The sequence below is a fragment of the Lithobates pipiens genome, unplaced genomic scaffold, assembly GCF_037356315.1.
Source record: "Lithobates pipiens isolate NorthernLeopardFrog02 unplaced genomic scaffold, aLitPip1_a1.2 Scaffold_19, whole genome shotgun sequence".
In the NCBI taxonomy this organism is placed as follows: Eukaryota; Metazoa; Chordata; class Amphibia; order Anura; family Ranidae; genus Lithobates; species Lithobates pipiens.
In genome coordinates this window covers 419,323,891-419,345,048 of record NW_027507764.1, presented here as the reverse complement: position 1 = coordinate 419,345,048, position 21,158 = coordinate 419,323,891, and the positions used below count along the sequence as shown (strand labels likewise).

The 21,158-nt window shown below is 44.6% G+C and overlaps 1 protein-coding gene across 2 annotated transcripts in view; it reads left to right on the top strand.

Annotated features, from left to right (window-relative positions):
• USP14 (ubiquitin specific peptidase 14) overlaps nt 1-21,158 on the top strand; it is a 46,853-nt gene that overhangs the window by 9,574 nt on the left and 16,121 nt on the right. The window contains exons 4-9 of one of the 2 annotated variants that reach the window (XM_077492549.1): nt 478-582; nt 9,017-9,307; nt 14,907-15,010; nt 18,631-18,689; nt 19,382-19,512; nt 19,975-20,055. In XM_077492549.1, the coding sequence (XP_077348675.1) occupies nt 478-582; nt 9,017-9,307; nt 14,907-15,010; nt 18,631-18,689; nt 19,382-19,512; nt 19,975-20,055 (771 nt within the window). The remainder of the gene's footprint in view (nt 1-477; nt 583-9,016; nt 9,308-14,906; nt 15,011-18,630; nt 18,690-19,381; nt 19,513-19,974; nt 20,056-21,158) is intronic. The other variant, XM_077492550.1, reaches the window with a different exon arrangement.

Here is a 21,158-nt window from a genome sequence, read left to right as displayed (position 1 = left end):
CTGAGATTATGATGTCTGCCAATCAGAGGAAGCCATGTGTTTATTAGGAAAATAAGCTTCCTATGAATGGCTGAGCAGCGCTCGGCCCAATTCAGTTTTATTCAGGCAACACTGTATTTAGCTGATGCTTTATACAGCATTGACAGCCGCTTCATGTGTTCTTGGAGGAAATCGTTAATTTGGACCAGCTTGCCCCAATCAAACCATTTTTAAAGTTCACTAAAACATGGAGTTAGGCTTTAAGGGTAAATGTATTTGCTTGTGTAAATAAATATATTGTGCTTCAGGTGTGTGTTTGTGTGTGGGTGGGGTTTCTTTTTTTTTTTTTTTTTTTTTTGTAGGACATAAATGGTTCAATCTTGTGGGATCGCCCACGCATAAAGGAGCTATTTGTTTTGTCCAGATCATTCTTTTTTTCATCGAGCAATGGTAGATATGTTTTACAGTAGTCTTATCTTTTATTAATTTTGTTTCCAGGGAATGAGCTTGTTAATGGTTGGGTCAGCCGAGGCTCTTCCTGAAGAACCAGCAGTAAGACCTGTCTTTGTAGAGGACATGACGGAGGAGCAACTGGCCTCAGCTGTAAGTTTTTTTTATTTTCATATGCATTACCTTTCTTTATAATGCATTGTGTGTGTATGAGCATATTTTTATTTCATGTGATAACACTGAAGAAATGACTTGTTGCTACAATGTAAGTAGTGAGTGTACTGCCTGTATAACAGTGTAAATTTGCTGTTCTCTCAAAATAACACACAGCCATTCATGTGGAAACAAAAGTGGGTACACCCCTAAGTGGAAAATGTCCAAATTGGGCCCAAAGTGTCAATATTTTGCGTGGCCACAATTATTTTCCAGCACTGCCTTAACCCTCTTCGGCATGGAGTTCACCAGAGCTTCACAGGTTACCACTGGAGTCATCCTTCCACTCCTCCCATGATGACATCACAGAGCTAGTTGATGTTGGAGACCTTGCACTCTTCCACCTTCCGTTTTTGAGGATGCCCCACAATAGGGTTTAGACCTGGAGACATGCTTGGCCAATCAATCACCTTTACCCTCAGCTTCTTTAGCAAGGCAGTGGTCGTCTTGAAGGTGTGTTCGGGGTTGTTATCATGTTGGAATACTGCCCTGTGGCCCAGTCTCCCAGGGGAGGGGATCATGGTTCCCTCAACGAACTATAGCCTCCCCAGTGCCGGCAGCACTCATGCAGCCCCAGACCATGACACTCCCACCATCATGCTTGACTGTAGACAGTACACATTTGTCTTTTTGTACGCCTAACCTGGTTTCTGCCACACACGCTTAACACCGTCTAAACCAAATAAGTTTTCTGGTCTCACCAGACCAATTTCATGCAGTGTGCTGCGTATGGTCTGAGCACTGACAGGCTGACACCCCCCACCCTTTCAACCTCTGCAGCAATTCTGGTAGCACTCATACGTCTATTTCCCAAAGGCAATCCCCTGGCTATGACGCTGAGCACATGCACTCAGCTCCTTTGGTTGACCATGGCGAGGCCTGTTCTGAGTGGAACCTGTCCTGTTCAACCACTGTATGGTCTTGGCCACCATGCTGCAGCTCAGTATTCGGGGTCTTGGCAACCCTTTTATTGCCTAGACCGTCTTTATGTAGAGCAACAATTCTTTATTTTATTTTTTTTATTTTTTCTCTTATATTTACCGACTGATGCAGCTCTTCTCTTAGCCATTGGATTGTTACGCCACCTTTAGTAGAAGACTAGGCATAACATGTTATGAAAAACACAGAACTTTTAGTTCCGCCCAAGGGGCATTCCCTAAGGTAACAACCCCCCCCCCCCCCCCCCCAGCCTGCCATGCAGCCATCGGTTTTATTTTGCCTAGTGGAGGAGAAGGACCTGGGAACCCTGACGGGCCCATTGGTCCGTGGGTTGTTTTTTATTTTTAGATTTTTTTTTTTTTCTGCAGAAGCTTTGCTTTTTGCGCAAGCTGAAAAATCCTGTGATCGGCTATCAACAGCCGGCTGGGGACAGGCTGGATACCTTTTTATCCTTGTCTCCGCAGCCTGGCCAGCGAGCATGTGCAGGTCGGAGCTGCGCGCTAGGCCGGCCACGACATACCTCAGCTCCAGAGGTGGTCGGTGAGCTTTTATGCTCCGGGGCACACATATGACCGGGCTACTGATGTCTGCATCACAGTGTGCCGAGGTCAGCAGCCACCCCGTACTGATCGGAGAGTGGGTCTGTGATGGAATGTCTCCCAGCTCTTCAGGACTGGTAAGTACAGCTCTCCCTGCCTCAGGGCTGAGCAGCTGGGCATTCCCTGGGAGGTCGATTTGGGGTCCCTCACCTCCCTCTCTTCTCTCCCTGTCCCCATCTTCCCCCCCCCGTGGGGGATGCTGCATGGCGGTGTCTGAGGCTGTGTCTGTAATGCCTGCAGCGCCGATCACCGCCATTTTCTGTCACTGTTCCTTATGGTTTTCAGTGTTCAGTGGCCATCTTAGGTGAGGGCAAGGAACAGCATGCTCTCAATCTGGCGGCCATTTTCCCTGTGATTTCGTCCTTTATACTGGATGCCGGCAGCCATTTTCTTGAAGCCTGAGCACGTTTTTCATCAGGCTCTAGGAGCAGCATGCTTTCCTATATTCTAGCGACCATTTTCTCAGTGCTTTGTCCTTATGCTGGACGCTTGGCGGACATTTCCTTTGAGCCTGGGCACATTGCAGATCGGTTTCAGCACCATAAGCAGCAGCTTTGGATGACAGTGGCAATTCCTCTGCACCTGGGAGCTGACAGAACACAGGCACTACTTGTTGGACAGCGTAGAACCAGTCAGGGTGGTGAGTCCTGTGGGAAAGAGCCCCTCAGCCAGCAGCAGTTTGGAGTGTGGGACCATCACTGTCCTAAGTCCCCTACAGGTGGCAGACAGGGTAAGGTCAGCATGGCTTCAAAAACTGGTGTTTCTTCCCCCCAAAATCCAGACAATTGCAACCAGTTTGCCTGCGCAGTGCCCCTGGACACTTTGTCGGCAGTCTTCAGTTCGTTCGTTGCCAAGATGGAGGCAGTGTGTGGGCACAAAGGTGCTATAAAGCGGCCCCAACCCCCCCCCCCCCCCCTCGTCCTCTGGGGAGAGCTCTGCTGAGGCTGGTGACCCCTGATCTGTCGTTTCAGATGACGCTGACCAGGACCTTTCGGACAGTGAGGATGAGTCCTCGTCCAGGTCGGTGCGTGATAAAAGGTTTGTTGGTGCACTTATCACAGATATGCGTGATACCCTGAATATTCAGGAGCCGGCAGATCCCTCTGCTGATGTAGCGGTCCCTTTTGGGTCCCGTAAGCCAGCCCGTTCACCTAAGGTGTTCCTGTATCTGACTTATTTTGACACGTTCATTTACAAGGAATGGGGTCAACCGCAATAGACCTTTTCGGTCCCCAAATAAATGGCCGTGCATTACCCCTTTTGAGGAGAGCCTTCTCAACAAATGGTCGGCTCCTCCGGTTGTGGACCACCCCCCCCCCCCCCCCCCCCATCCAGGTTAAACAAAGTAACCACGATCCCGGTTGAGGGGACTCCTGCATTCAAGGATCCCTCGGACAGGAAGGCTGAGGCAGTGGCTTGTTCCTTGTTTACGGTTGTTGGGTCAACCATATGACCAGTACTGGCATCCGCACTTGTGTCGCAGACACTAATTGAGTGGGCAAAACTGTTTCACTGCAAATTGGGAGAACAGGTTTCTCCTGTCTGCGTGGAACTAGCAGACCAACTAGTGCAAGGCCTGAAGTACTTTTGTGACACGGCCCTGGATACCCTCCCTCTGTTATCCAAGGGCTTTAGTGTCGGCAGTGGTGCTGAGGTGCCTGATTTGGTTAAAATGCTGGTCGGCTCACGAACCCCTCCCTCCTCCCTCCCTCCTCCCTCCTCCCTCCTCCCTCCTCCCTCCTCCCTCCTCCCTCCTCCCTCCTCCCTCCTCCTCCTCCTCCTCCTCCTCCTTCTTTTTTTTTTTTTTTTTATTTTATTTTTTTTTTTTTTTGTCCGCCTGTAGCTTCGGCCAAACATCCCCAGCCCTACAGGACGACTTCTGAAGGACAAAAGCTCCCCTGGAACCGCAAGCCTGGGGGGGTTGCCCTACGGGAGTTTGCAGCCCGGTGGACCTCTCGACTGTCCGACCAATGGGTCTGAGATCTGTGATTTCCTCCGGCTACAAGATGGAGTTCCTGTCTTGGCCGCAAAATAAATTCTTCCCCTCCAGCATACCCATACTCCTGACTCACCGGGTGGCCCTCTTGGGGGCGGTAAGGGACCTGCTGAATCGGGGGGTGATAGTACCTGTTCCGGAATCAAACGTTTCCAGGGGTTCTACTCAAACCTGTTTGGACGTACCCCCTCCTTGGGAACTACAATCTTGAATCTAAAAGCCCTCAGTTACTTTGTAAAAGTACAGAGGTTCAGAATGGAATCAGTTCGCTCAGTAGTCGCTGCACTCCATCAAGGGGACTCCCTGACGTCCTTAGACATCCAGGATGCGTACCTGCACATACCCATATGCCTCCGGCATCAAAAGTTTCTGCGGTTTGCAGTCGGGGGGAAGCCCACTACCAGTTTGTGGCTCTCACTTTTTGGTTTGGCATCAGCCACCTGAGTTTTTACCAAGGTATTGGCTCCTGTTTTGGCGTTGCTGCGGCAACGCGGGATTGCGATTGTGGGTTACATAGACAATCTCCTCCTGAGAGCATCTTCCACCTCGGAGTTAGAGGAGGATGTGGAGATCATGCAGACCCTGCAGGAATTTGGGTGGCTGTTGAACCTAAAGAAGTCGGTGATCGTACCGACTCAGCGTTTGGAGTACCTATGCTTGCTGCTGGACTCCATGGAAGCGAGCGTTTTCCTCCCTTCAGACAAGCTGCAGACTCTGAGCCGCGGTGAAACTGCTGATGAACCGCAAGTGGTCGTTGCTACGCTTCTGCATGCGAGTCCTGGGACTCATGGTGGCCTCCTTCGAGGCAGTACCGTATGCCCAGTTCCACACCAGAGTTCTGTAGAAGAAGATTTTGACAAAGTGGGACAAATCTCCGTTGTCCCTGGATCAACAGATTCAGGTTAGTCATGGATTCCCTGATCTGGTGGTTGAGGTCCCCGGTACTTCAGACCGGGAAGTCGTTCCTACCTCCTGAAATGGACAGTGATCACAACGGACGCCAGCCTATCCGGCTGGGGTGGAGTAATGGGAGTTCAGTCGACTCAGGGCCTCTGGTCAATGGATGAATCCAAGTTGCCGATCAGTCTGCTCGAACTGAGAGCGATCAGGCTATGTCTCTCCACATGGTTGATGAGACTGCGAGGGTGTCCGATCAGGATCCAGTCAGACAACGCCACGGCTGTGGGATACGTCAATCACCAAGGAGGGACAAGAAGCTCTGCTGCTGCACGGGTGGTCGCTCACATACTTTGGGCAGACCGGCCCTGTCAGCCATTTACATCCCGGTAGTGGAGAACTGGCAGGCGGACTAAGTCACCAGATGCTGGACCCAGGAGAATGGGCATTGCATCTGGAGGTGTTCCGGCTACTGTGCCTACGGTGGGGCACACCAGGCGTGGATCTAATGGCCTCCCTCCTCAATCGGAAGGTGCCAAGATTCGTGTCCAGGACAAGAGATCCATGGGCAGACACGTCGGATGCGCTGGTGGCTCCTTGGGATCAGTACCAGCTGATCTATGCCTTTCCTCCACTGAAACTGTTACAACGTCTGCTTCGCAGAGTGGAGGCCGAGGGGATCCCAGTAATACTGATTGCCCCAGATTGGCCCCAGCGTCCTTGGTACACAGACCTAGTGTGCCTGGTGGCAGATGCTCCCTGGTGACTGCCCTTACGAGAAGACCACCTGTCTCAAGGTCCGATTCTCCATCCTACTTTACCATCGCTGGTTTTAACGGCATGGCTCTTGAGAGCCAGGTGTTGAGGAACCGGGGTCTGTCTGGCTCGGTGATCCCTATTATGCTGAGAGCATGAAAATCTTCTTCTCGGAAGATATATCATCGTACCTAGAAGGCCTACATCTCCATGTGTGAGGTGAAAGGATGGCATCCACGCTCCTTTTCTATATCCAGGGTCCAGCTGTTTGTTCAGCAAGGAGTAGGCCACAAATTGGCTTTGAGCACCATTTAAAGGACAAATATCAGCTTTGGCTGTCCCTTTTTTATTTATTTATTTTTTTTTTTTCAGCGACACCTGGTCTCGCTCTCTAGTGAGCACTTTTGTCCAAGGGGTCCGACATGTAGTTCCTCCAGTGCGTCCACCGTTACCCCCGTGGGATCTGAGCCAGGTGTTATCGGCGCTGCAAAAACCGCCATTTGAAAATATCAGAGATCCCGCTGTTGACTCTTTCCCAGAAAGTGGTCTTTCTAGTGGTCATTACATCAGCCAGGAAGGTTTCGGAACTGGTGGCTTTGTCCTGCAAGTCACCCTTTCTGGTTATCCACAGGGATAAGGTGGTGTTGGGTCCGCAACCTTCTTTTCTGCTGAAGGTGGTTTCGGCGTTTCCCATCAATGAAGACATTGTGTTGCCATCTGTGTCCTAAGCCGACACATCCTAAGGAGGTGGCCCTTCATGCCCTGGACGTGGTTCGGGCTCTGAAGGTGTATTTGTCTGCCACAGCTCCCTTCCGGAAGTCAGACTGTTTATTTCGGTGGCTGGTCCAAAGAAAGGCATGGCGGTCTCGTCTGCCACCATTTCCAGGTGGATCAGGCAGATTGTAGTACAAGCCTACGCCTTGAAGGGTCAAGTGCCCCCTTTCCAGTCACGGTCCACTCTACGAGGGCAATCGGAACGTCTTGGGCCTTCCGACATCAAGCGTCTGTCGCTCAAGTGTGTAAGGCAGTGACCTGGTAGTCTGTCCACACGTTTACAAAAGGTGGATGTAAGCGCATCGGCTGATGCCTGTTTTGGCGCAAAGGTTTGCAGACGGCTGTATAGTTGCAATTGCATATGCAAGTTTTCCTTTTTTCCTGTGTGAGGTTTTTTTTTTTTTTGTAAAAACACAGTACATTTTTAAGTTAATGCACTGTTGCATTTGTTACCACAGTTTTTGGTGCGGTTTGAAGGTAGGGTCTCTCTGTTGAGGAGCGCCCTGGTTGTTGTGGTGTTTTTGCCATACACTGTCGTCTTGTGGGTAAAGTTCATACTAGTTCCCACTTGCCATGGTGGATGAAGTTTTTATGCTGTTTTCCCACCCGTTGTTTTTGGCTCTGCTTGGGGACATCCCAATGGCTAAGAGAGGAGCTGTGTCAATCGGTGAATATAAGAGAAAATAGGATATTTTATTTTTTATTATTTTTTTTTATTTTTTTTGTGCTCTCCGTTTAAAAAAAATAAAAAATAAAAATCCTTCTCTGTAATTCATCGACTGACAGCACCCGTCCGTCCCAAATTTTCTTTACGTTATATTGCTTGTTGACGTACTGATGGCTGCATGGCAGGCTGGGGGGTTGTTACCTAAGGGACCGCCCCTTGGGCGGAACTTGAAGTTCTGTGTTTTTCATAACATGTTATGCCTAGTCTTCTCCTGAAGGGGGCGTAACAACCCAATGGCTAAGAGAGGAGCTGTGTGAGTCAGTGAATTGCAGAGAGAGGATTTTTCGGTGAGTACAAAAAATCCTATTTTTCAGATCCTCAGTTCTTTGTCATGAGGTGCCGTGTTGCACTTCCAGTGAGAGCGATGACACCAAATTTAACACACCTGCTGCCCATTCACATTGAGACCTTGTAATACACATGACACCGGGGAGGGGAGATGGCTAATTAGGCCAAATTTGGACATTTTCACTTTGGGGTGTACTCACTTCTGTTGCCAGCGGTTTAGACATTCATGGCTCTATGTTGTTGTTTTGAGGGAACAGCAAGTTTACTGTTATACAAGCTGTACACTCACTACTTTACATTGTGGTAAAGTGTAATTTCTTCAGTGTTGTCACATGAAAATATGTATATTTACAAATATGTGAGGGTTGTACTCAGTTTGGTGAGATACTGTCATCCCAGAGTGGTCACTTGCGATCCAGACTGTTCCCCCAAATATTTTTTTTTATTTTGGGTTCATTGCAGCTTTATCAATGGGGGTGGTAAAAATAATCTGGTACTAGCAGGCTTCAACGCATTGAACCATTTGAGTTTAGTTAGGTGAATCTGGGTTGGCATTTGTCTGGAGAACACTACCTTCTGGACTTGAATAGTGCCTACAGTAAAGATTAATTCCAGCGAGGGGTCCTGATAATGCTACAACATTCAGAGACATTATAGAAATTTGTTCAGCTTCAGCCTGGGGGCAAAAGTTCTGGGAAGTCCCTTTTTTCTTTTCCAGCATGACTGCCCCTTTGCACAAAGACAGGTCTGTAAAGACTTAGTTTAATTCCTTTTTTTTTTTTTTTTTTTTTTTTTTTTTTTATACCCATGAATTTTTTTTTCAAAAAGCTCATCCGTGAGATGGTTAGGTGTCCAAAGAAATTTGAACTTATAGATGCATCTATAACAGACTGTAGTAGAAGCAGCCATGACTGAAGGGCTGCATACTGTGTGTAGTACATATCGACATGGGGGCAGGCATAAAGTGAGTATAAAAAAAAAAATGAAAATCACCCCCCCTTTTTAAAATCACATTTTGTTGCTTTGCAGCCTGAATTAGACACACAATTTTTTTTTTTTTTTTTTTTTTTTTTTTTTTATCCAGCTGTACAATGGATATAAAGTCTACACGACCCCATTTTAAAATGTCAGATTTCTGTGATGTAAAAGACGCATAAAAAAAAAAAATTCAGAACTTTTCCCACTTTTAATTCAATTGAAAAACAAACTGAAATCTTTTAGTTGGGGGGACTAAAAATAATGCGGTTGCATAAGTGTTCACACCTTCCCTTTTTTATATATTTATAGAACCTCATGTTTAAATAGGAGTCGGTACACACCTGTCATCATTTTAAAGCCTCTGATTAACCCCAAATAAAGTTCAGCTGTTCTAGTAGATCTTTCCTGACGTTTTCTTAGTCGCATTCTTCAGCAAAAGCCATGGTCCGCAGAGAGCTTCCAAAGCATCAGAGGGATCTCATTGTTAAAAGGTATCAGGCAGGAGAAGGGTACAAAAGAATTTCAAAGGCATTAGATATACCCTGGAACACAGTGAAGACAATTGTCATCAAGTGGAGAAAATATGGCACAACAGTGACATTACCAAGAACTGGACGTCCCCCCAAAATTGATGAAAAGACGAGAAGAAAACTGGTCAGGGAGGCTGCCAAGAGGCCTACAGCAACATTAAAGGAGCCGCAGGAATATCTGGCAAGTAGTGGCTGTGTGGTACATCTGACAACAATCTCCTGTTTTGTTTATATGTCTGGGCTATGGGGTAACGTGGCAAGACATTAAGCTCTTCTTTTTTTTTTTTTTTTTTTTGTTACGAAGAAAAAAATCCAAGCCAAGCAAAAACGCATCTGAAGTCTCCCAAAAGCATGTAGGAAAATGTGTTTATGGTCTGATGAAACCAAGGTTGAACTTTTTTGGCCATAATTCTAAAAAAAATTTGGCGCAAAAACACTGCACATCCCCAAAAGACCATACACACCATGAAGCATGATGGTGGCAGCATTATTCTTTTGGGGCCGTTTTTCTTCATCTGGAACAGGGTCCTTAGTCAAGGTAGTGCGAGTTATGAACAATTCCAAATACCAGTCAATATTGGCACAAAACCTTCAGGCTTCTGCTAGAAAGCTCAACATGAAGAGGAACTTCATCTTTCAGCATGACAACGACCCAAAGCATACATCCAACTTAACAAAGGAATGGCTTCACCAGAAGAAGATTCAAGTTTTGGAATGGCCCAGCCAGAGCCCAGACCTGAATATTATTGAAAAATCTGTGGGGTGATCTGAAGAGGGCTGTGCACAGATGTCCTCACAATCTGACAGATTTGGAGTGTTTTTGCTAAGGAGAGTGGGCAAATATTGCCAAGCCAAGATGGGCCATGCTGATAGACTCATATCCAAAAAGACTGAGTGCTGTAATAAAAATTAAAAGGTGCTTAAACAAGGTATTAGTGTAAGGGTGTGCACACTTATGCAACCATATTTAGTTTCTTATTTTTACTTCTCTCCACCTAAAAAGATTTCAGTTTGTTGTTCAACTGAGTTGTACAGTTTATAGGTCACATTAAAGGTGGGAAAAGTTCTGAAATAATTTTTTTTGTTTTTTTTACACATCACAGAAACCTGACATTTTAACAAGGGTGTGTAGACTTTTTATATCCACTGTATTTATTCAATGCGACTTAAAACATCCAAGTAAAAAATATAATGCCAACCTGCGAGGGGGTGTGTGTGTGTGTGTGTTTGTTTTTGGGTTTCTTTTTTGGTTTAAAAAAAAAAAAAAAAACAGGATCCCTGAGTTGGAAAGGGAATCTCCTCCTTGTCGGTATTTTGTTGAACCACCTTTTGCTTTAATTACAGCATTTTAGTCTGTTGGGATATGTCTCTACTAACTTTGCACATCTAAACTTTGCAATATTTGCTCAATCTTCTTCACAGTTCAGTTACATTTTGATGGTGTCTTCAAGTCATTTCACAGATTGTCTGGGCTCTGACAAAGCCATGCAGGGACTTTCACCCTTTTAGCCAACTACTGTGTGGTAATTTTTTGCTGTGTGCTTTGGGTCATTGTCATGTTGAAAGGTAAACCTTCCCATTGACAACTTTCTAGCGGATTGTCCTCGAGAACATGATGGTATTTTGCCCCATCCATTTTTCCTTCTATTCTGACAAGTGCTCCAGTCCTTGCTGCAGAGAAACACCCACATAACAGGATATTGCCACCTTATATTACCACGTTATTTGGATGGTTAGCTGTATTGGATTTTTGGCATGCATATCATTTGTTGAGGCCAAATAATTCAATTTTAGTCTCCTCTGACTATAACCCCTTTTTTCCATGTGGCCTCAGATCTTTAAGGTGCGTTTTTGCAAAGCATGACTGCATGTGGCCTTTCTTGAGGTGTGGCGTAATCACAGGATATGATTATTTTAAGGGGGGGGGGGGGGTCGTGTTGGTGGTTCTTTTCTATACCCACTATATTTGCCCATTACATAAGCCAGCCATTCTTTCTGTATTAGTGTTCTACAATAACTGCTTTACTGCTGCTCCTTTGAGTGAAAGTCTGTTTTGGCAGACTGTTTGCAAACAATGCACTCAGTTTTTCCTATGTACTAAACACATAGCTATAGTGGTGGTGTTGTGTCAAACGCAAGGTCCTCTAAGCCTCTGTACACTACCTACTACTGACCCTCTGAGCCCTGGCCAGAAATTAGACAAGAAAATTAGCCTGCAATACCAGATGTTCTGCTTTTCATGATGAGCTCAGGCATCAGACTTGTGGGGGTAACCATTTGCTCCCCAGACATGAAAAAAATTGAATGCCCAGTTTCTCACTGAAATTAATGTTTAACCTAGGTTCAGGCTAGTGCGATCTCATAGATTGCATGTGATTTTCACCCGCGCTGCAGTTGTATGGCTGAACTCTCCTTGGATTTGCACAGAAAAAGGGTACAGGGACTTGGTTTCCCCCCCCCATACTGGAATCGGATCCACAGTTCCCACTGCAATCCGTGAACCTTTCTGGGGGTGTCAATAATAATGTATTGACTCCTGCAGAGGGCAGTGTGAACTGCCTGTGGGAGAGAAGTGATGCAGGAACTGGTGCTGTGATCACCCTCGTTCCTGTATTGCACTAGTCTGAACCTAGGCTTAAGGTAGGCTAAGTGTCTTTTTACAGTGGCAGTTTTAGTGTATTTTTCTAGGTTTTTAATGCTGTCTTTACTTTTTTACTTGCTAGTTTTTTTTTTTTTTACTTGCTAGTTAATTTCTTTATTAAAAGTGCTGTGATCTTTGATCTCTTCAGTGTTGTCCAGGTAGATCTAATCTCTCAGGTTGCCTACCCCTGCTTTAAGCCATTTAATGCGGCCCCCGTACCCAGGGCTTTTGTCTAAAAAATAAATAAATAAAAAAACGTGGCCCCTCACCACTGTCACTTGTAAACACAGAAGCAGCCTTCTGTTTCTCCAAACACCGCTTTCCTCTCTGTGGATTTCACAGATCCCTGCCTGCTGTGCATTCAGGATAGGGACAAGGGAGATGCAGGTACAAATTGAGATGGGGCGCATCATGTATTATACTGCGCTGTGCACCCAGGCACAGATGGGGATCACAGATGGCGACCATTGATTGCCCTCCAAGTGCAGCAGGCAAAGCTGCCGCACTTCGGGAGGTACTAGAGCTGAGAGCCAGGTAGATGAGATGTGAGGAAGCTTTTGGGGGGGGGGGGGGGTGGTGGTGATGACTGTTAATGGAAATGTGTGCAGAGGTGGGGGACGGGGAGAGTTCGTGCAGAGTTCCAAGCCGAGGTGGAAGTGAGACGTTGACAGGGTGAGCTTTGGCATGTTCGCACACCCAACGTGCAGAGTTTACATACGTGCAGAGCCTGCCAGGAAGTCGGCGCTGCACTAATCACAGGCAGTGAGACATTACCCGTTCTCTGCAGCCGCGCATAGGACAAAGTCTGTGCCTGTGATCAGGGCAGTGCCGACTTCCTGGCAGGCTCTGCACGTATGTAAACTGGGAAAGCGACTACTAAAAATAGCTTTAAGGTTAAATGCTCAGATGACAGTGAAAGGGAGAGTATTGTGTATTTTCAGTGAGCTCAAAATTTACAAACTATTTTGGGGTGTCTGAAACACCACTTAAGTGTCCCTTCTTCTTCTTCCTTTTTTTTTTTTTTTTTTTTTTTTTCCCCCCTGTGCCAGAATGCCCTGAAGTGCTTTTCCAGTTTTGGGAAATACTTGTGGAGGGCTAAGAGAGTTCCTCTTGCTCTTGGGTCTGGCTGAATGTCAGGTTTACCTTTTTACCTTTTTTAAATGTTTTTACTGGGGCTTATAATTCAGGTGGTTGCTTAAAAAGAAGGTGCCCTATGGTTCTTGCTTAAAGGCTAATGTATATAGAATATACATATGCTACACAAGGCATTCTGTAATTGAATGGTATTAAAAACGACCTTTCCCTTTCAATCGACAGCGCTGTAATTTCTCTGTAAAATGCAATATGGCAACCTGGAGGCCCCCATATAGAGTATCTCACAAAAGTGGGTACACCCCTCACATTTTTGTAAATTAATATATCTTTTCATGTGACAACACTGAAGAAATTACACTTTACTACAATGTAAAGTAGTGAGTGTACAGCTTGTGCAACAGTGTAAATTTACTGTCCCCTCAAAAGAACTCAACAAACAGCCATTAATGCCTAAACTGCTGGCAACAAAGTGCGTACACCCCTGAGTGAAAATGTCCAAATTTGGCCCAAAGTGTCAATATATTGTGTGGCCACCATTATTTTACAGTACTGCCCTATCCCTCTTGGGCAGGGAGTTCACCAGAGCTTCACAGGTTGCCACTGGAGTCCTCTTTCACTCCTCCATGACGATATCATGGAGCTGGTGAATGTTAGTGACTTGCGCTCCTCCACCTTCCGTTTTGAGGATGCCCCACAGACCCTCAATAGGGTTTAGGTCTGGAGACATGCTTGGCCAGTCCATCACCTTTACCCTCAGCTTCTTTAGCAAGGCAGTGGTTGTCTTGGCGGTGTTTGGGGTTATGTTGCAATACTGCCCTGTGGCCCAGTTGCCAAAGGGAGGGGATTATGCTCTGCTTCAGTATGTCACGGTACGTGTTGGCTTTCACGGTTCCCTCAATGAACTGTAGCTCCCCAGTGCCAGCAGCACTCATGCAGCCCCAGACCATGACACTCCCACCACCATGCTTGACTGTAGGCAAGACGCACTTGTCTTTGTACTCCTCACCTGTTTTCCACCACACACGATTGACACCTTCTGAACCAAATAAGTTCATCTTGGTCTCATCAGACCACAGGACATGGTTCCAGTAATCCTTGCCCTTTAGTCTGCTTGTCTTCAGCAAACTGTTTGCGGGCTTTCTTTGCATCATCTTTAGAAGAGGCTTCCTTCTGGGAAAACAGCCATGCAGAAAAATTTGATGCAGTGTGTGACTTATGGTCTGATCACTGACAGGCTGACCCCCACCCCTTCAACCTCTGCAGCAATGCTGGCAGCACTCCTACGTCTATTTCCCAAAGACAGCCTCTGAATTTGAAGCTGAGCAAGTGCATTCAGCTTCTTTGGTCGACAATGGCGAGGCCTGTTCTCTGTGGATTGGGCCCAATTTGGACATTTTCACTTAGGGATGTACTCACTTTTGTTGCCTTCAGTTTAGACATTATTGTCCAGTTATTTTGAGGGGACAGCAAATTTACATTGTTATAGAAGATGTATGCTCACTACTTTACATTGTCGCAAAGTGTAATTTCTTCAGCGTTGTCACATAAGATGTATAATAAAATATTTACAAAAATGTGACGGGTGTACTCACTATTTTGAGCTACTGTGTCGTCTTTTTTGCTTGTACACATACTGATTTTTCAGAAGTCTGCACTAAGATACGGGTCAGATTTTGGGCACCCCCTGCAACAAATTTTTCATGAGCTACTCCCAAAGAGAAATAATGTCTAAAGGGGAGTGGGCCCTGCCACATTCCTCATTGGAGCCCTGCAAGTGCAGCAGCTGATTGATCATGAAATCACTCCCATTAGATCCAGTTTCCACTGTAGTGTTTTTAAAACTGTGTATACTTTAAGGTAATACTTTGTTTTGTGGAAAAGTTCCACAGATATAGTTTGCTACTTTTGCAAAGCTGAGCATATTTTCACCTTTTTGTTAAATTTAAATGTCTTCCTTTTTACATCTTGTTTTACTTGTACACACTGCTGGGGGGAAAAAATATATATTAATAATATATATATATATATATATCTTGTCTTGCAGATGGAACTGCCCTGTGGCTTAACAAATTTAGGAAACACCTGTTATATGAATGCCACTGTTCAGTGTATCCGCTCAGTGCCAGAGCTAAAAGACTCTCTTAAACGGTATGTTTATAGCTTACATAAATGAAATGGATGAGCATCCTTTGACGATTTAACCCTTTTGCTGCCACTAATGTATATCCTAGATTGGCAGCAGGGGGGAGTATGTATGCATTAATTTGAGTCAGCTCTCAGGTAAAAGATCTGTCAACTCTACAGCCACTGTATCACTTCCATGGTCCTCTGGTAGTGTGTGATCTGTGATTCATTCACTTCAGTGGAAGGCTGGTGAGACATCAGGGGTCTAATAGATGCCTGATGCCTCAATAGATCCTGTAATACCAAAGCGCTATCAGATAGGAAACATTTGGTTCACGATTTGATAAGTTGTGCCCATATACTGAAAAAATTATTAAAGTGCAAGTGCAGCACAAATATAAGTATATAAGTAAAGACTGCATAAAAAGAAATGGAAAAAAACATATTGAGTCCATACATAAAGGATTCCACAGTGTGAGATGAGGTGATGAACTCCAGGTCACTTCCCTCTTCACCAAGGAGATGGGGGTATCTTGAATAGAAAAAACCCACTTGATACGTGGGGACTCTTACCGGAACTGGTGGACCCCCCTAAAGAGCAAGGTCATATATGCCAGCAGACTTCTGCAAGGTCTATAGGTCCTCCTTGTCACCGGAGCTCTCCGACAGTGGCTGGAAGTCCTCAATATCCAACTTGAAAATTTGAAATCGCGTCTAAAAAATGGAGGGGGCGCACGTTTTCACCAAGTGAAGTTATTATATCTGTAAATATTGTGGCAATCTGTCAATGTATGAAAGCTCGCTATAGTATTTTCTAAGCATGAAATCTGCCCCACATCAAAGCAGCTAATCTTGTATTACTATCACTTATTATCATCAACTGTAACATCCATCACTCTTGTTATTCTGAGGGGGGACATGCCCCCCTCAGAAAAAAAATAAAAAATAAAACAGCATTTTTGCTTGTACATGATTGGATGATAGAAATCATCACAGCTTCCCCTCATTTCAGATCTACAGTGACTGCACTTGTAGTGCAAAGTGAATTTGCCTTTAGTAAATCGACCCCAATGTTTTGTGTGTGGGGTTTTTTTTTATTTTATTTTTTCTCTCTTCTCCCCCCATTTATTTTTATGCAGAGTCTTGACTTGGTTTTGCACTTTCATTTTATTTTTTTTGATCACGCACACTGTGTATATGAGCGCAACTTGTTTTATATACATTTTTTGCACTGTGGAGATCTGATTTGTTCCTGCTGTATATGTTTATTGCACGATATAACCCCTTATAAAGTTATATAAAACCCCAAATTTTTGGCTGCCCCCAGAAAACGAACAGAGGGGAAATCTTCCAAATGGGACACCGGTTCTGGTGACATGGGGGGTCCCCAAGGAATTTCCTTAAAGTGGTTAAGCCAAAGTCATATCTTCATATAAGCCATTGTGTTTCCTAATCCTGTGTGTGTTAAAAAAAAATAAAAAATTTGCAGTCTTTACTTGTTTTCAGAGCGCCTCTCAGCGCTCACGTGACCAGCCCCCTCTCCCCATCTGACAGTACGGGAGGGGCCAAAAATCTTCTGCGGACATCAGAGATATATAAATTTTAATTCTTCTACATATTTCTGGTAAAATAATAACCATAGTTGTTCATTGATTGGTTTGTGCAGAAGTTATCGTGTCTACAAACTATGGGATAGATTTAGGGACTTTTATTTTTATTTTTTTACTGCTAATGGCGGCGATCTGTGATTTATTTTTTCGGGGATTGCAGTGGACAAATCTGACCCCAAATTACACTTTTTGGGGACCAGTGACATTATTACTTTGATCAGTGCTATAAAAATGCACTGATCAATGTAAAAATGGCAGGGAAGGGGTTAACACTGGGGGGGGGGGGTGGCAATTAAGGGGTTAAGTGTGTTCCCTAAGTAAGTGTGTTCCCTAAGTAAGTGTGTTCCCTAAGTAAGTGTGTTCCCTAAGTAAGTGTGTTCCCTAAGTAAGTGTGTTCCCTAAGTAAGTGTGTTCCCTAAGTAAGTGTGTTCCCTAAGTAAGTGTGTTCCCTAGGTGTGTTCTGTTTGCACGGGGCGGGGGAGCAGGACAGAAGAGCTATGGATGATGGAGGCACGTAAAATGACCACGGTGTCGGGGTTTCAGCAGCCATGATAAACCATGGTCCTTTTTACAGAGTAGAATGCAGAACCAGGCAGGATCAGCCAGGCATTTTCAGGTGATACAGGGGGCCCAATTATGCAGCACAAGCATTGTGCTGTGTGTTTTTTATTTATTTATTTATTTATTTTTTTATTTTTTTTCTGGCAGCGCTTTAATTTGATTGGATTTCCCCACTTTCTGTCTTGCCAATTGCCAGGAAGTGAAGGGAGATCTCCCCAATGGGACCCAGATGGCAAAAAATAAACTGCCTTACTCTATCCAAAATGAAAAGTGTTGCCTATAGTTCTACTTTTAAGGCTTGACATGTTATCTATTTACGCAGCACAACCTCGTCTCTTGTTATGCTACCAAAAACTTGGTTAGTATATTGTGTTTGAGTGCCCATAAATGTAACTTTAACATTTTTGGGCTTGATAAACGGTCATGTGACCTAAAATTGTGCAAGTATCACAAAAATGCATAATTTTTAGGGGGTTTAAGCAATCTTTAAGTGCGGGGGGAACCCCCTCCTCCCCAAAACACCAGCAATGGCTGATACTGAAGGGGTTTAAACCAGTCAGTGATTGTTGTGAAGCTTTGCTGATTTCTATCATTCAATCATGTGCAAACAAAAACAGCATTTTGTTTTCTTGCATCTGGTATTTATAAAGCAAAGCTCCAGTGAAAATGAGAGCAGCTGCACTTGCAGAGTGCACAATTGTTTTGCCTTTTAGTAAGTTGCTCCTTTTTTGTCTTTTTTTTTTTTCTTATATATTTTGGGTGACAGAGAAACATCCCATTAGTGTTAATGTAAGTTTAATTTCTTTCTTGTCCATTGGGGGGGGGGGGAAGGGAATATTCACCTTAAGGTTTTCCTGCCGACTACGGGAGGATTGGGCACTGCTCAAAAACACTGTAGACCTTACCAGGATAGCCACCAGCCCCATGTTCATTCGTTCTGCACAGAGCAGCCCTAATCCTTGTCTTCTGTGGTGTTCCTGACTCCTGAGCCGCATGCTATGAGGGCACTCGTACGGGCTCGGTCCCGAGCAGTGCTGTGTGTGCAACCTTCACTCGCCACTCTTCACCATCCCTGCATTTTTTTTCCCAGTGTCTAGTCCTCCTGTAGACAGCAGTAAAACCCAAAGGGGAATACCCACTTTCTGTGTCCCTTATTGGACTCCAAAACCTAGATTTTATAGTGCGTGCAAAAAGCTTCTTTTTAGACTGTCACCGCAAGTATAGTCAATATGCCTTAGGTAGGCTTTTTGGTTGCTGGGTTTGAATTGGTTGCCTGATATTTATTTGCTGCGATGCTATATTATATAGCGGAGGTATCCTTTGGCTTTTTGACTAAACTTGGTGTAGATGGTAAAATATTGTACTATTGGGTCATTTTTTGTTTTATTTGCAACAATATTTATATGGTGTGTTTTATTTTTTTTTTATTTTTTTTTTTTCCTTCGTCTCTTCCCTACCCCCCCCCCCCCCCAGCTATGCAGGTGCCTTGAGAGCTTCTGGTGAAATGGCTTCTGCTCAGTATATTACTGCAGGTTTGTGCATTTATAATTAAAGGGAAACTACAGTGTTCTGTAAACTTCTTTTTGTTTTTAAAGTGTGTGTATGTATGTGTTTGTATATATAACTATGCATATAGGAAGCCTGGCTGATCCTCCTGGATGTTGGAAATTGCTGACAGACACCACTACTCCAGTGACCTCCACTTGCTTTCAGATCCTGTGCTGAACGGCTTCCCTGCTGCATTTTGAACTCAGGAAGTCGACTACTTGGCGCAGCGCCATTCAGAGAATATTTTGTGGAAGATTCCAAAGTGTTCTCTGGACAAAGTGGAGAGTGAAGTTGCTGCCACGCCTCTCCACTTCGTCCAGTCAGAAAACACTTTGCATCTCTGATTCTTTTATTTATCTAAAATATAAAAAAAAAAATGAGCATTTACTACTGGATGCACCCATGATACTGGGATCACAGAGCACCGTGCTATTGTATTCTGGAAGCGCAGACTCCCCTGTTCCTGCTTAAAGGGATGATTTCCAGTCCATGTATACCCTGCTTAAGATTGTCTGGACATGTAAAGGCATTTTTATAAACCAATCTTTTATTCTCTTGTATGTCATTCTTTAGTGGTGGGCTTTTGTTCTGTAGTCTTCATGTTTCAGTACCAGGGCTGTGAAGATTTGAATGGCTAGTGTTGCATGTTACTTTAAAGTACATCATGTTTTTGCAGCCCTCAGAGATCTGTTTGAATCTATGGAGAAGACATCTTCCAGTATCCCTCCTATCATCCTCCTCCAGTTCTTGCACATGGCCTTCCCACAGTTTGCAGAGAAAGGTGACCAGGGACAGTACCTGCAGCAGGTAATCATTAGACGTGTGTGTGGTATTCCTAAAGCCCTCATTAGAAGTTGTATACAGCCATAAGGCTTTTATATTTGTGGCGAACACCAACACAGCCAGCACTTTAGCTTGTGGCCTGCCAAATAGAGACTAAATATACAGCCGCTTTAAAGCCAGCAAAACCACATGAAGCTTTTATTTTGTCATGATGGAATATGAAGCGGACACTTCTCTACTTTTTAGTACATTTTAGCCATTGAGCTGGAAATGTGGCCTGGCAAGCTGGTAATTGTTTAGCATGCATAATCAAGGGTTCCAAGTGTGACATTCGGGTCTATGCTGCTCAGGTCATCTTGCTTTCATGTCTATATTGTGTCTAAACTCATGCAAGTGTATTTCTCTTGCTAAGTGGATTAATTCGTTTAACTCAACCTGAGTGAAAAACTTGACCATTCCATTGTTATCCTTTTTCTTTCTTTTCAGGATGCCAATGAATGTTGGGTACAAGTAATGAGGGTGCTACAACAGAAGTTAGAGCCCATAGAAGGGGACACTGACATGGAGGTAAGTACTGGAAGCACACCCCAAGCTTCTAATGATTGCTGACAAGAGAAGTTCTTATTTGTCATTTGCCTAAGGGATAGCTTGAAAGGTAGACGCTACCTGTATCCTTGTCAACTGGCAGTCACTGTAAGGGTGCTGCAATTGGACTTTTAAGGGGGTTGTAAAGTCCGAACTTTTTTTAATGCCTTCTTTGCCTTAAGTTAAAAAAATGTTTTGGGTGTCAGCATTGACCCCTCAGCCCCCTTTTATTTACCTGAGACCTCATTCAATCCAGTTTACTTCTGCAGATCTTTTCTACCCTCACATCCGTGTCTCACTGGCTTTGCTGGGGCACCAGGAGCCATTGACTCCCAGTGCTGTCAATCCAAGCCAGTGATGAGGAAGCGGGGGGTGGGCCAGAATCCTGCTGTCTGTGTCAATGGATGCAGCAGAGGGACTTAAGTGTGAGCATACACGAGTGCCCCCATGGAAGCTGATTCCCATGGGGCCACTGGCCAGAGAGGATGTGCCAGGAGTGCTGGTTGGTCACCCGAAAAGAAGATTTTCCCGCCCGATCTGTGCAATTCTATTGCACAGAGTAGGTAAGTGTTTGTTTTTTTTTTTTTTTTTTTTTTTTTTTTTATTTACCTTTTACAGCCTCTTTAACCCCTATATGTGTCTTTCTAAGAAAGCAAATAGTAATACACCAGATTAGTAGAGGGTATCTTTACCACCAGAAAATTATATAAACTGTACAGTTCTGCCTTTTCTCTGCTTAAATAGCAGACAGAAGTCTTCAAATGTTGAAATATTTGAGCCAATGTAGTTGGCACCCTAGTTGTGATCTATTGATCTACACAGTTTATCATTGGAAGAATTTACAGTAGTTTGACTCTGCCTGTGTTTACACTGTTTTTGTGCACTAGTTGTTCTTTTAGAGGACCATCTAAACAGGTACTAAAGTGTTTGTTAACCCATGTATAACAAACACTGCCGGACCCTCTATTAGAGCCTGGCATAGCACACTGCATTTAGTCTTTTATAAAAAACTAAGCTTGTAAATACCTAATTTAGAATGATCTTCGGGCCGGTGATATGACTTATGGCCGCTGTATACCTCTGAT